Raw genomic sequence first — 14076 nt, forward strand, 5'->3', positions numbered from 1 at the left:
CATCGTATAGACAGACATTTGATTCAGAAGGGTGGTGAAAGCTGACATTTGCACTGATTTGATACAGTAAACTATCCAAAATTTCAGCAACATCAACTCAGCGTACAAAGGTGGAATCCACACACTATTTCACAGAGTTCAAGACAAACATTGCATTTTAAAGTTAGACCTTTAACTGATAGCTTTCTGCTATTGTGACATCTTTGTGATATGAGCGACAGGCGTTAAACCACATTACCGTAATTTCCGGACTATAAGCCGCTACTTTTTCCCCCTACACTTTTTTTGAACGCCGCATCTTAAACAATGATGCAGCTAATTTATGTATTTTTGGGGGGGATAATGAAATTCACGCCGCCAAAACATTTAGCCTCATTACATTGGATGGATTAAATTACTGTGAAATTCTGAGGCCGTTCAATTCCGACACTGAAGAAGAAGACTTAATGGTTTTAATGCGCTGGAGGAAGACGAAGATAGCGATCAGCTGGAGTAGGACAAAGCAGGGATAGAAAATGGATGGATGGATGGATGGATTTTCCTTGTGTTATTCATTATTCATCTTTTTCATCAGGCGTGTAACAGGCACTGTTCCGAAAAAAGAAGCATTTCCGATACGCATTTGTGGATGTTACTGGTATATGTATAATTAAAAGTTTAAAAATATGTTCCTGTGTAACATCTTTATGTGCAAATATCTTATGTTTCGACGTAGGCACCTGCGGCTTATAGACAAGTGCGGCCTATATATGTACGCATATATTTATGTATTCATTTTTAGCCGGTGCAGCTTATATTCAGGTGTGCTTACTAGTCTGGAAATTGCGGTAAATAATTATGTACAATTTGCATAGAAAAGAGCCAATGTGTTGATGCAATTGTTATTTTTAGTCCAAAATACTGGTTGCAGCTTCAAAAAAATTATCAATCAGTAGATCTAAGCCTAAGTGAGATAATAAACTGACATGCACATTTAATAGGGATCTTGTATTGGCATGAAGCTTTTCATTTGAATAGAATGCGGTGCTTGAATAGTCACTCCCTGCTTCAATAATGTCATTGTGAAATGTTTCTGAACAAATGTATTTGTATGAATTAGTGGTGACAAACTACATCTCCCAATTTAACCCAGCACAGTTCAATGGAACTACCAATTAGCCTCTAAACTCTATTAAAATGAATCAACTATCACAGGATGAGCAGAAAATAAACATTGTAATCCTCATGAAAAGAAGATTTATTGCAGGCTTGTTGTATTACACTGCGTTAGGCTTATCTGTGTGGATTTACTGTTTTTGTGAGTGGGTGCTGATTTAATTTACAAATATAAATGTGGTTGATCGTGAATTTTCAAGACAAAGTGCAACTACTGCTCTGTCCACGTCTCACATTCAATTAGTTAATCCAATCTCCTGATTTTAATTACATTCATTACTATATTTGTTTGACCAAACAAGGTCACAACACTTGATTAGATAAAGAATCAGTGCCAAAGACAAAAAACTCATTACAAAAGCAGTGGTGTGGATATTTGCACCCTTGTTTGTGTCAAGCACTTTATCTCAATGTCGATGAAGGCAAAGCGGCTAGAAACTTATTTGTTTTGAGGTTGTCTTTGATTTGCATGTGTCAAAAGATGCGGTGTGACCTTGCCGACTTGACTGTCCCAATAACAAGGCAGGACATTAATTATCTTTGTCAGTGAAGTGTACATGAAAGAATATATAATCAGATAACAATAATAGAGTCAATAATTTGTATTTACTCTGAAACTTGGACAGTGTCATTTCTCCCAATTAATGTAATCACTCATCCATTAAATTAGTTTTTTTTTTCAGACTCAGAAAAATAATTAGGGGTAATGGTAAGGAAATCAATCAATCAGTGGAGTGAACTGCCACCTAGGTGTGGTCAAAACCAAACAAACGTGACACAGATGGCTTGGAAGCATCCAAACTCTCAGGGGACTGCTGCTGTGCAGTGCACCGAGACATTGAATTTAAGCAATGCTAATACAAAGTCTGTTCTGTTTCAATGTACATAGACTTTGGGGGCGACTCTTTGTCAAACTTTTGAAAAAAAGAAAGAAAAACTCTGCAATTGATAAATGTTTTTTTGCTGCAAAAAAAAAACAAAAACCCATAGTGCATTTTCTCATGTTCACACAGGCAACTAGGAAGTATTCTCATTACCAACCCCTCATTTATTTTCTTAATTAATCAGTCAGTGTTTAAAGCCATAACAGGGCATGAAAGTGATTAAAACAAAATAAAAAAAATCTATCTCCACCACTCTAATAGCTGTAAAGTTTGCAGTATTAGTTTCAGATGCATCACAACAAACTACTGAATATATACTGCAAGGGTCACTTTTGGTATTTCAACAAAAAATACAAAAGAAAATATACAATCAATATGTTTGAAATAATTGCTGATCAATGAAATAGTCGAAATATCATTGATCAGCCAGTTGCAGCTCACAAGTCGACAGGAGGATTTCTTTTTTTTCCCAAGAGACGCCATAAAATGTCCTGTGGTGTGTCTCATTAAATGATATAAATTATATAAAATGTATCAATTGTTTTTTTAATTGTTATCATTATCACGAACCGTTCATATCAGTTTATCTAAAAATTGTGAAGCTTGGTATGAACTGGACTGTTTGAGGTCAATTTTGACAACTGGCTCTATCCATTAATATGGAGTTCGCACAGCAAAACAATAAATAAAAATAACAATTCGAACGGATTAGACGGTTAAAAAACGATCAACTGGGCACAGATATTTTAGAATTAAAGTTCACATCCTACTTTTATGAAGTGTCAAATCTGTAAAAACCAGAAAGCACCCGGAAATTCACTCACCGCTCGTCTCATCTGTAAGTATTTATGGGAGCTCCCGGTAAACGCAACTTTACTGGCCATTTAACGTGCCCAGGTATGAGCCAATCAACTATGGCTACGTAATTTCAAAGCACCAATCAAAGTCCAGATTTTCTGCACCGAAACGCCTCCAATCAAGTTTGGTTGCACTCTTTGGCTGTCAAATTGTTTAGCTAGCTAAGGAGGCGTTAGCTGGTCAGCTGTGATGACACGAATAGCAACTATCCGCAGCTGAGGATACTTGGAGGAAATTACGCCAACGTTTAGGTTAACGCTTTCGGTAAATAGTTTATTAGAGCTCTCTGAGAAATACGGTGAGTTGCTTTAGCAAGCTTATCCGGGAATAAAGGCTACATTTAAAGGGACGTTGAAGTTGTAGCGAGGCTAAAAATATCGTTATCCTCGCGAGCTAACGCTAACGAACTGGTTATGTGAGTTGAGATGGCAGGTGTATTAACCTCCACGCGTAAAGTCATTGGCCGCCGTACGCTTAAAAAAACTAATTTATTAGAGAGCTTCGTTGATATTTCTATTGAGTAAAACTTGGAGAAGTTAAAAAAATGTAGCCCCATAACCTTCGCTACCACATAATCCCTGTCAGAATAGAATGGCATTATAACTCGATACCTTATGTCACCATGCTAGCTGCTCTAAAAATGGACATATTAGTCTAAATCGAGAACTTTCCTTCCATCCCATGACATCTTGCGTGAGTTTCTGCAGATCAGACTCCAGTGAAATCGACAACAGTCAGTCAAGCTAGCTCGAAGCTAAGTTATCCCAAAACAATTCGTTGCTTAACATCATGGCATGCATACTTTTGCTGTCATCTACATCGTAGGTCTATTAAAGCTACTGTCACATCCTCTGTTAAGTAGTAACATTTAATAGCTCTAGTATTATCCCCATGATATTACGTTTTTGTTTTTTCGCTGACAGGTTCAATTGTGTTTGCTGTTTCTCTCTCTGTCTTTGACAGCAACGGATGGCCCGGACAGCTCTTTTTGTGGGACCTACATAGAAAGGGGGAAACCAATTTGAACCTCTGCATGAGTAATGAACCTAAACGGCTTCTTTAACATGTCTGTCGCCACAAGTCGTAAGGTAATAAAACAAAATGAATTTTTTGCCACTGTTAGCTATAAATGTGTACACTCCTTTCGTTACCTTTGTTACATCAGTGTTACTTGTAATAGGGCGTCTGGGTTCAAAAATATGGCCTGTCAACGACATAGCATTTTGGTACCTAACTCAAAGTGAGGGTTTGGGTTTGCATTTGCTTGGCAGACACCTGTATGTAGTTAATATTGTCTTTGGAAAAATCTTGGTGAACCGTTCTCGTTACATGGCTTTTCCTCAGTTTTAGTGAAATATAGTGTTTCAGAAATTGATTGTAGAGATTAGCCTAACAGGCACGGAAAGAGTAAGGTCTTGCAAGTAAGTATGAGCCCTGCCAGCTAATCTCGGTGCCGGTTTTAACTGTGCCATGTAATAAAATCCAGGTGACACATATAAAGATCCAATTATTTTCATCCTGTGTCTGGACTATACTTGGATCCCTTTCAAGGCTCACTGAGCAAAATTCCACCGTGATGAAAAACATAATGTTGGCCTCGCACAGAATAGTCTGCAAAAACCTTTCCCATCACTGCAGTTTTAGTCACAGAAGAGCAAGTCACAAGGTCCCCTTTTGATCGAAGCGTGGCAATTTCACTGTACATTAACAGGAAATACAGTTGTATCTTCAGGTTCAATTCTCCAATTATAGTTTTGGGTTAAACTTGGGTCACACCAAAGAGTAGATTTTGTGTTTTAGATAATGCAAAAGCGGTCTTAAATGGTGGACTCAGAAGTCCCATTAATCACTAATGTCATGTGTTATGTTTTTTTTTCTGGGGGAAAAAAAAAACAAACAAGCAAGTCAAGGTTTAAGTAATTAACTTGCCATAGAATTGTGACCATTTTCTCAAGAACTCTGTGTAATTTTATAACTCCTCGCAGTGTGGAAAAATAAGGCTTTTAGCCTGAATTCGAGAGTCACAAGTTTGTCATTTGTTAGAAACTGCAGTAAACAGTTTAATAAAAACATAAAAGCAATAACCAAGGCTTCAAAGAGATTCATAGGAACATGCTACAGGGGCTCAATTCGAGATCAGACCCAATATAATTTTGCTGAAATGTAAAAGTTAAAAGCGCTGCCGAAATTGAACCAGCTATTAAACCTTGTATGTTCTCTTTAATCAGTTTAAGCTCTGTCCACATGTGCTCACCAATATGATAATACACATGAATTTTCATCTTAGGACTACAAAAAGCTATCTCTATGATTGGATGATCAAATGAAAGTCTACATGAGTCTGTTGCACACAAAACATCAGTCTGGTGAATCCTGCAGTTGCTATGGAGTTCTCTGAAGGGGACTCTTGGAACCTGCAAGACTTCTCCAGTTGTACCTGTTTGTACAACTGGATGGGTGGGTCATCCCGGGAGGGGTAGCTGACGAAGCAGACAAATTTTCTGATCTTCACTTGGTATTGTGGCTTATTTTGTGTGCGTGCAATTATTTTACCCAACTGCTGTAAGCAACTTCATTTAACATTTACCGTTGCAACAAGTCTCTGAATGGTCATGTCTGGTCTGCAGCATGCTGATCTGAAACGGCTGCAAAACTTTGTGTCTGACTTTGAGTGCAGGCACAACCTCAATGGAAATATTTCTGATCTTCATAAATATTGACAGGGTCTTATAATCCGTCAGACTGCACTCTTTTATATTCAATAGTTTCAATGAGAAAGTAAATACGCTGATCATGTAGACAATTTCGGGATCATTTTCCAACCGAACAGGTGCTGTGGCCTTGAATTGATACAAAACACATCGGCCGGATATTTCATGACGAGTCATCATTCTGGGCTGGGCCTGCTGAAGACAAAAATATTAGCTAATATTAAGGCTTTTTTTATTTAAATATTCAGTTAGATGCGGCTGTTAAAAAAAAACACACACACACACACACACACACAACAACAAATAATCATCCCCAACTACTGTCTGGGTGTCTATTATATGGCTCTCGTTTGTTTATTGCTGATTTTGATTTGTACCTTTTTGTTATCCAGGTTGTGTGTGTTACATTTCTTTTTTTGTGCAAGCTGATGTCTACCCGCTGCCATGCCTCGTCTTGTGCTTATCACATACATTTATAATAGTTATCCCATATTATTTTTGTGGTGTTTTTTTCTGAGCTTCAATTCATTTGACGTTTTACTTTGTCTTTTGCCAGGCCAATATTTTAAATAAGAATTAGTTATCAATTGCCTGGTCTATAAAAAGTTAAAATACATTAAACCTAAATCGATTATCATATCACATGGTTAATAGTTGACACTCTTTCAACTAATACTTTGTTGAATTTGCCTCCAACTTCTTGAAATATCTGTCGTCTCAATCTTATGACATTACAGAGACCCGACAGTGAGGAACATGGAGGACACGGGGAACAACGATCCAGTCCAGCTCGGCTGCCCTTTGGCAAGAAACAGCTTCCAGCTATTCCAAAGAATGCAGCCCCCATTACAAAACCTATGACAATGGGTAACCCGGCCCAGTCAGCTAATGGCACACATGCTTCCTACGGCCCCTTTTACTTGGAGTACTCACTGCTGGCTGAATTGTACGTAGTGTTGCAATATAGCAGTTTTGAATATTGGCTTTTATGTGAAACGTGTTGTCTTTGTGAGCATATAATGCTGATTTTTAATATTTTTTGGTTGCTGTGATCTTGTGTTCAAAGTATAGATTTCAATGCATGACTATTCTTTTTAACCTACTTATTGACCTCTTGTGTTGATGTCATGTGACTTGCAGCACACTAGTGATCAAGCAGAAACTCCCTGGAATTTATGTCCAGCCGTCGTACAAGTCAGCCCTCAGTAAGGAAACGTTCCTGTTCGTTCCATTCTCAAATATTATCACTCATGCATTCCTGCTGAAATGCTGAATCTATAACATGAACTTATGTTTTAGAGAACATGTAATGCTGTTGCTTTATCTTTGATAATCAAAGTTTTGTAACTTGTCTTCCTGTTTTCAGTGTGGTTTGGGGTCATCTTTATCAGACATGGCTTGTACCAGGATGGTGTCTTCAAATTCACCGTGTATATACCAGATAACTATCCTGACGGAGACTGTCCTGTGAGTTTTTTTTCGTTACAACATTCAAAGGTGTTATAAGGCAAAAGGGTTTTGTGTCCTCCCATAATGTATTTTTTTTTTTGTCTGAGGAGGCCCATGAGACTTTAGAATCATGAGAAGTTATAATTTAATATTTATCTCTAGTCTTGCCAAACGTTTGGTCCTATCATGTTTTGAAATGTGTTACTTGTTAACCAGATGTGCTCGCCAACCAGGGAACACTTGTTTGTACTTTTACGTCTAACAGTAAAATGACAGCTAGATGCAATCTCGTTTGGCCTGCCTAAAAAGATTATTGGTTAAATCTAATTTTATATCACTGCAGCTTTCATCTGGATTCAAGCATAATGATGAATGTGTAATGTAATTTAAAGTGTTTAAATCAACAAAATCAGGGCATCCCTAATATTTTTGTAGCTTGTTTTCATTAAATAATCATGATATTCCCTGTCATGGAGACCGGGGTGATTTTTGACATTGCCCACATGGTGGCCTCAGGACTTAATGCAATTCAATTTGATATTTAGCTAACCAGGTTAGCTGTACTAGTACTTTTTTTTTCCCTTAAATTCATACCAAAATATGTCGACACAAGATGATTGAGTCTCCGTCAATTCCTAAAACAAAAATGTTTGAACAAATTTGATTCGTGTGAGTGATCTGATTTTAATGTACTTGTGGTCATCAGTCAGTAAGTCTGCCTGTTTCTCAAGAAGTATTTGACTGAATGTAGCTGTTCTACTCCAGTTACATACAATATTTCTTTCAAGCTTTGGCCATGTTGTCTTTAACCTCACACATTTTAAGATAAGTGATCAAATATCGCTTGCCTATGAAAATGAAACTGTCACAACTGAGTTCAATCATTCATGCCTTGTACTCCGTTACAGAAATTAGTATTTGACATCCCAGTCTTCCATCCACTTGTTGACCCTGTTTCTGGAGAGCTTGATGTCAGAAGAGCCTTCACCAAATGGAGGTACTGTTGAATATCCTTTATTATATATATATATATATATATATATATATATATAAAAATAAACACACACACACACACATTATTTATTTTGTTTTCTTCTGCAAAAACATTAGCTTTCTGTATTCAATGGAACAGCTGAGGCTGAGTCGGTGTTTCTCTGGGACTGTTTACTCAGCTGAACGGTCTCTGCAGCGTCCCTTTTGGACATGAAAGGGGAACGAAAGTTGGAAAGCATATCTAGTGTCAAAGCAGCCTACGATTTGGTCACCAAGAATGATTGTGTTTCTAGTCCTCTGATGGCTGGATGTTCATTTTCAGTGGTGGTCAAGGAAACCGAACAGGCATGAAGGATTTCTCATCTCAATAAGTCTACCCACTCATCTCTCTGACAGTTTATGATGTTGTCAAACATTCTGTGGTCGTTTCATTTCTTAGACGGAATCACAACCACATCTGGCAAGTCCTGATGTATGCCCGAACAATTTTCTACAAGATCAACACCACAGAACCGCTCAACCCAGAGGCTGCTGTGCTGTGAGTGTCAAACCCTCATTGTACTTGTTTTTCTCGCTGAGACGTGCAGCTCCCTGGCTTCGGCTCTTGCCAAAGACAATAACGTTTATCTTGATTTATCTTCTCCACTTACCAATGTCAACAGTTTGTGTAGCTACGTTGATCAGACAGATGCATTGTTGAATCTGATGAGATCAATTCCATGGACCATTAGTTGATGCCTTGATGTATTAGTGAAGGCTTTAAATTATGTGTTCACTGTTAATATGCACTATTCTCAATGTAACTAAATGCCTGTTAGAAATGACTACCATGTAATGCACTTAAAGAAAAACAGTTGTAAAAAATTCTCGTGTTGTTTTTTTTTGCTTTTTATGCTGGGAATCTTCCTTTCGCTAAAGCTATATTATTTTTAAAGATGGATGTTACCTAACTTGATATGAATACAAAGTGTCCTTATTTGTACCAGCCCTCTGTCAACAACAAATATTGTATTATTATGATGATTATTATTATTATTGTGGTCTCTGATCAAACAGAGGACCTTAGACTCAATCCCGTTCATCAAGTCAATTCCTGTGTCCCCTTCAATACTTTTAATTTCTTCAAAGGTATGAAAAGGATGTTCAGTTGTTCAAAAGCAAAGTGGTGGAAAGTGTGAGACTATGCAACAGTCACCTTTTTGACCAACCCAAGATTGATGATCCCTACGCAATAAGGTAGTAAGGCGTTCTCTTTTTACAAAATCTGTCATAGTCCTCACTGACCCCACACTCACTTTCAACCTTTTAATAAAGAGGGGAAATAAAAACTGCTCTGTCACTGCCACTCTGTTCCAGTTTTTCTCCTTGGAACCCAGCTGTGCATGAGGAAGCTAAAGAGCGAATGTTCACGCACAGAGTAAGTTTAAGAAAGATTGAGCGTCCCTTTTACAAGCGTTCATGAACTGCAGCCCAGTTCCAGCTTTAAAACACAGAGGGTTGCTTGGCTGGAGTCTGAGTTTTGAGGAATTTAATTGGTTGGGCTTCTCCAATTATGTAACTGGTGATTTGTCGTTGTTATAGAGACGGCCGGAGGATCCCCACAAGGGAATGCAAGGTTCGGGTCTGTCGTGGGTGAAGCCTGGATCCACGCAGCCCTTCAGCAAAGACGACAGCCCTCCTCACAGCTGAGTGTATATCTTTGATGCAGCGGCCACTAGGGGGAGGCACATGCGACGCGTGGCAAACCACTGGCTCGCCTGCCACTTGTAAGCTGGATCTTTATCAGTTGGGAGAAAATAAAATTTCCTCTCCAAAATTATTGCTCAGCTTTAAAAGCTTCGTAGGCATCTCCGCAAACAGCTTTAGAGGGGGGGGGGGAACAAAGTTTGTATCATATGTAAATCAAAGATGACAAATGGATGTCTCAAAATGTCATTTAGGCCGTGATGCAATCAAAGAGCTTTCTCATTTAGGTTCTGGGATCCATGCACATTTAACACGGAGTGATAACATACTGAACCAAAACAAGCTCAAAGGTCTGAGCAAAGCAACTTGCATTAATCCTGTAAGTAAAATAGACACTACATGCTCTATACCTGTTTAAATGGGCTCAGGACTGTTCTTATTTGTCAGATGTGGAATGTGTTTAATCACAGCTTTTTCTTTTTTTTAAATTACCCATCCTAATTTCCAACCCTTGCAATACCCATTTAGACTCATGAGATACGTTTTATATTTGTCTCTTTTTTTGGCAGTGACTTATTTTAAATTCCTCTGGAAACTATTGTCCTACATTTTAATATAATGCAGAACACACAGGTATGGTTTTAAATACTAATTAAGTAAGTTTGTGTATTTTGTCTAATTTTTAAATCATTTTTGATGTTTAATGTACCATTGGCTTTCAATTATTAAAGGATTGATGTGTAAATATCTGTTGCTGTGTTGAAGGTTCGGATTTTGGAAGATTTCTGTTTTTTGTTGGTTTCACTTTCTTTGCAAATGATACTTAAATGTCCCATACAGTTATTTTCCCCTCACAAGTGTGAGACACTACTGCTGGAGTCATTTAGGAACTCAGAAGAAAGAGCAGAGTTGTATTTTAATAAGTTTTGGTTACTTGCTGGTGTCTGAGCAGCACAAAATGTTTGGGAGCATGCAGGTTGGGATTTCAGCTACGGAACACCTTTCTGTCCATCTTTAAGGGGACTTGGGTCATGTTGAGTTTGCACCTATTGTTAGACGGGTGCAGTTATGAAATGTTTAGGAAACCCCATGAGGAAATTACTATGTGATCAGCAGATGTGACACTGAAACCCACTTGGATCTATTTATAGTCACTGTGAAAGGCAAAGATGTAACAAAATATCAATGTATTTCACACTTCTGGGAGACTATTGGAATTTCCAGACCTGTGAGTTGTAGTGCTTTCAAAACGGACCTGTCACTCCTGCTGGTGGGTGACACTGCTGCAATGACATGAGATTGGAATGGTTTTCTCTGAAAACAGTAAATAAAATGCTTAGAAAAACAGTGTCTTGGTTGTTGCGGTTATTTACTTTTATTTTTTTTTCAACCAGCCTGAAGCACTGTGTGATTGAATATTCAATACAATGAATATCCAAAAGTGGTGGATATATATTTACATGAATAGCTATCACTCTTTGAAAACTACATTTAGTGACCCAAGATATCTCTAAAAATACACTTTAAATAAGAAGCCTTACTATAACTAATTGATCTGGACTGTAACAATAACAACCTCGATATTATGAAATACCCTGTTCAATGTTAGATTACAACAACCTCTAAGGGCAACCATTTATTTTTTCCTCCTTCACTAAATGAAATAACCACCCAATTTTTTTAAATCTTAAGCGACAGTGTTCTTATACACTTTCATAAAACTTAAGTTTCAATGTACTAAAACAGTAGCGCAGTTTTCATTAAAATTCTTAGATTGTTACGTGCACTGACAACCTAAAATGTTCAGTCAAAAATAAATGCCAGATTCAATACTCCAGTTCGAGTCCAGATAACAGGTGTCAAATGAGTTTCATACTGTGGTTAAAGTAGTGATATAAATGAAATACAAAAGGATTTTTTTTACTGGATATTTATACATTCTGTAGGACTGTCAGGGCAGGATCTTTCAGGATGCCTAATTTCATGAGGGGAGCACCGTCGATGCAGTTCGCCTGGGCGGCCACTAGAGGTCGCTACGCGGCCGCTGTAACGAGCGGCGGCGGCACTCCTGACATGTTCGCATGAAGGAGACGCTCCGCTCCATGTGCAAAAGTAAAACCTCTCCGGATTGGCTTTCGGCGCGTCCGCGGCCATCTTATGCGCTGTGTCAACACTGCGACTCGGCGCACGGATCCGGGATACGGTCGACCGCAACCCAGAACCCCTCACCGGACCGAGGCGTCTCGGTAAGACGCGTATTCGTACCGGGGTCGCGTCCTCCGGACCCCCCGCCACCTTTTTTCACGCTTTTCCGCGGCGCGGCGAAACTGCGGCGAAGCGCCGGAGGTCCAATCAGAGAGGAGGTCACTAATATGCAAATGAGGTGTTATCACAGTCACGTCAGCAGCAGCGGTAGAGCAGCTGTGCCGAGGTCGCCAGCAGGAGTACAACTAACAACACTCACAACTTCGCCCGAAAATTACTCCCTTTTTTTTTCCTCTCAAATAACCGCTTGAGGGTGGCTCACTTGAGTTTCCTCCCAGGTAAGACGCGACACTTCGCTGCTTCTTTTCGGATAATGTTTCGGAGGTGGCGGTGCGGGCTCCCTCTCCCCCCACCCCCCCCTCCTTCACTCCGGAAGGTTCGGCTTTCATTCAGGCGAGGAGCTGTCAAATATCTGACAGTCCGCCAGTGAGGCTCTCCTCCTCAGCTGCCTGATGACACACCGCCTTGCCGATTCTCGTCCCTTCCTCCCCTCCCTACCTTCTTCTCCGGAGACGTGACGGTCGACTTGTCAAACTTGTCCGCGTCGGTCGGAACCCACTTCGCGTATAGCGACGCACTTTTGTCAAGTTTGTCGAATGTATTTTTAAGGGTGGTGGGGTTACGAAAAGCGTTTCTGTCCAGGAGGAGGAAAAAAAAAGTAGGCTAGTCCTCCGTGGTTATTGGCCGCGGTGGTCCTGAACTGACAGCGACTAGCCGGGCTTTGAATGCGAACGCGGTAACGGCTAGCAGTGCTAACGCGGTGTTAGCCGGGTGGGAATTACACCCGAAAGTCTAGTTTTTTTTTCTGAAGGGAGCAGTATGTGTCGCACAGTTTGCGCTGTCGCGGATGTCGAGCCCACCATCCATCTCCACCCTCCACCACCTCCTCTTCTTCTTCGTCACGGCACCTTTTATGAATCCCGAGGTTTTGTTTGTTTGTTTTTTTTTCCCCCTAAAAGTCTTCTTTTTTTCCCTTCTTTCACCCGACGCACGTGCGAGCACTTTCGACAAACCAAGCTAGTGACAAGCTAAAAAAAAGAAGCTAAAAGCTAGATTTAAAAAAAAAAATAAAATAAAATAAAAAGCTAAAATAAACTAAATCAATTTATAACAACTAAAAACAGATAACCAATCGTCCCGTCATTCATTTTTGTTTGCCGGTTGAAAACAGCTGTGCTCACAGGAGCGCAACAAATTGCCGCCTCGCTAGCTTATCAGACGCGGCGCTTCACGGGAGCAGAAGCCATTGCTGGGTGAAGGAGAAGAAGAAGAAGAAGATGAGGAGGAGGAGGTGGTGGAGGAGGAAAAGGATGCCGCTGACTTCGCAGGTTTAGCCCCCGCCGAGATAGGAGCGAGACAGCCGGACAGCGTTTCTCCAGACGTCCCAGTTCCGCTCGTCTGCAAACTTCGGGGCGCCGTGACGCAACACTAGCCGTGAGTACCGTACCGACTCCCGGCGGCGGAGCGGCGGTTCGGGTGACCGGATAGAAGTCAGCGTGTTCGGCGGCGACACCCCCGGCCTTCTTGCTAATATTAGACGGAGGAAACAGCTGGAAGGCGAAGGGCGGAGACCGAACCGCTCCGGAGCCCCGGGGGTCCGAGTGGGACGTGCGGGGATATCCGTGCGTGAAATCGACCCACGTGGTCAGGTGCTCTCACCGCAACGTGGAGCAACATTAGAAAACAATTATTGCATTATGTGCAAGTAGAGCAGACACTAACTTGTCCAAATTCCGGATGTGTTCGTGGCCCCGGTTGCCTCCAGCGGCTTTGCGTCAACCAGTAATACTGGTATTAAAAAAAAAAACACTTCTCGATTGCGTTGAGCAAAAGTAAAAGTTAGGTAACGATTTGAGTCACGATGACCAAAAAGCGGCTAAATGAATGTCCAGAAATGAATGGGACGTGGATGGTGACTAGAGGAGCCCATTTATAGATGATACTGACTTTTCTTGTGTCCAAGGCAAGTGGCAGAGGTGCAAATTGCAGGGGAATCTTCCAGTCCGATTATCAGTGTCTGTTGATCAGAAGGGATAGAACAGTCAAATAAGTGTAGAACCTTATTTTCAATATCA

General features: G+C 40.2%; 2 protein-coding genes across 6 annotated transcripts in view; both read left to right on the forward strand.

Annotated features, from left to right (window-relative positions):
• Positions 1–3061: 3061 nt before the first annotated feature.
• On the forward strand, positions 3062–11081 carry aktip (akt interacting protein). The gene is made up of 10 exons (XM_086175078.1): positions 3062–3195; positions 3861–3985; positions 6346–6554; positions 6749–6813; positions 6975–7075; positions 7966–8054; positions 8490–8588; positions 9179–9286; positions 9407–9467; positions 9632–11081. Exons 2-10 carry the CDS (start codon positions 3938–3940, stop codon positions 9737–9739), a joined length of 888 nt encoding a protein of 295 aa, XP_086031204.1. The 5' UTR covers positions 3062–3195; positions 3861–3937; the 3' UTR covers positions 9740–11081.
• Positions 11082–12157: 1076 nt separating this feature from the next.
• The window catches only part of chd9 (chromodomain helicase DNA binding protein 9), a 77944-nt gene continuing 76025 nt past the window's right edge, over positions 12158–14076 (forward strand). For 4 of the 5 annotated variants that reach the window (XM_086175101.1, XM_086175105.1, XM_086175106.1 and 1 more), the window contains exon 1: positions 12158–12279. The gene's annotated coding sequence lies outside the window, so the exon portion shown is untranslated. Of the gene's footprint in view, positions 12280–12365; positions 13436–14076 lie in introns of those variants that run through there. The other variant, XM_086175102.1, reaches the window with a different exon arrangement.

Source organism: Fistularia commersonii, chromosome 27 (genome assembly GCF_037954325.1).
Source record: "Fistularia commersonii isolate RoL2024-O1a breed Wild chromosome 27, RoL_Fcom_v1.0, whole genome shotgun sequence".
Classification (NCBI taxonomy): Eukaryota; Metazoa; Chordata; class Actinopteri; order Syngnathiformes; family Fistulariidae; genus Fistularia; species Fistularia commersonii.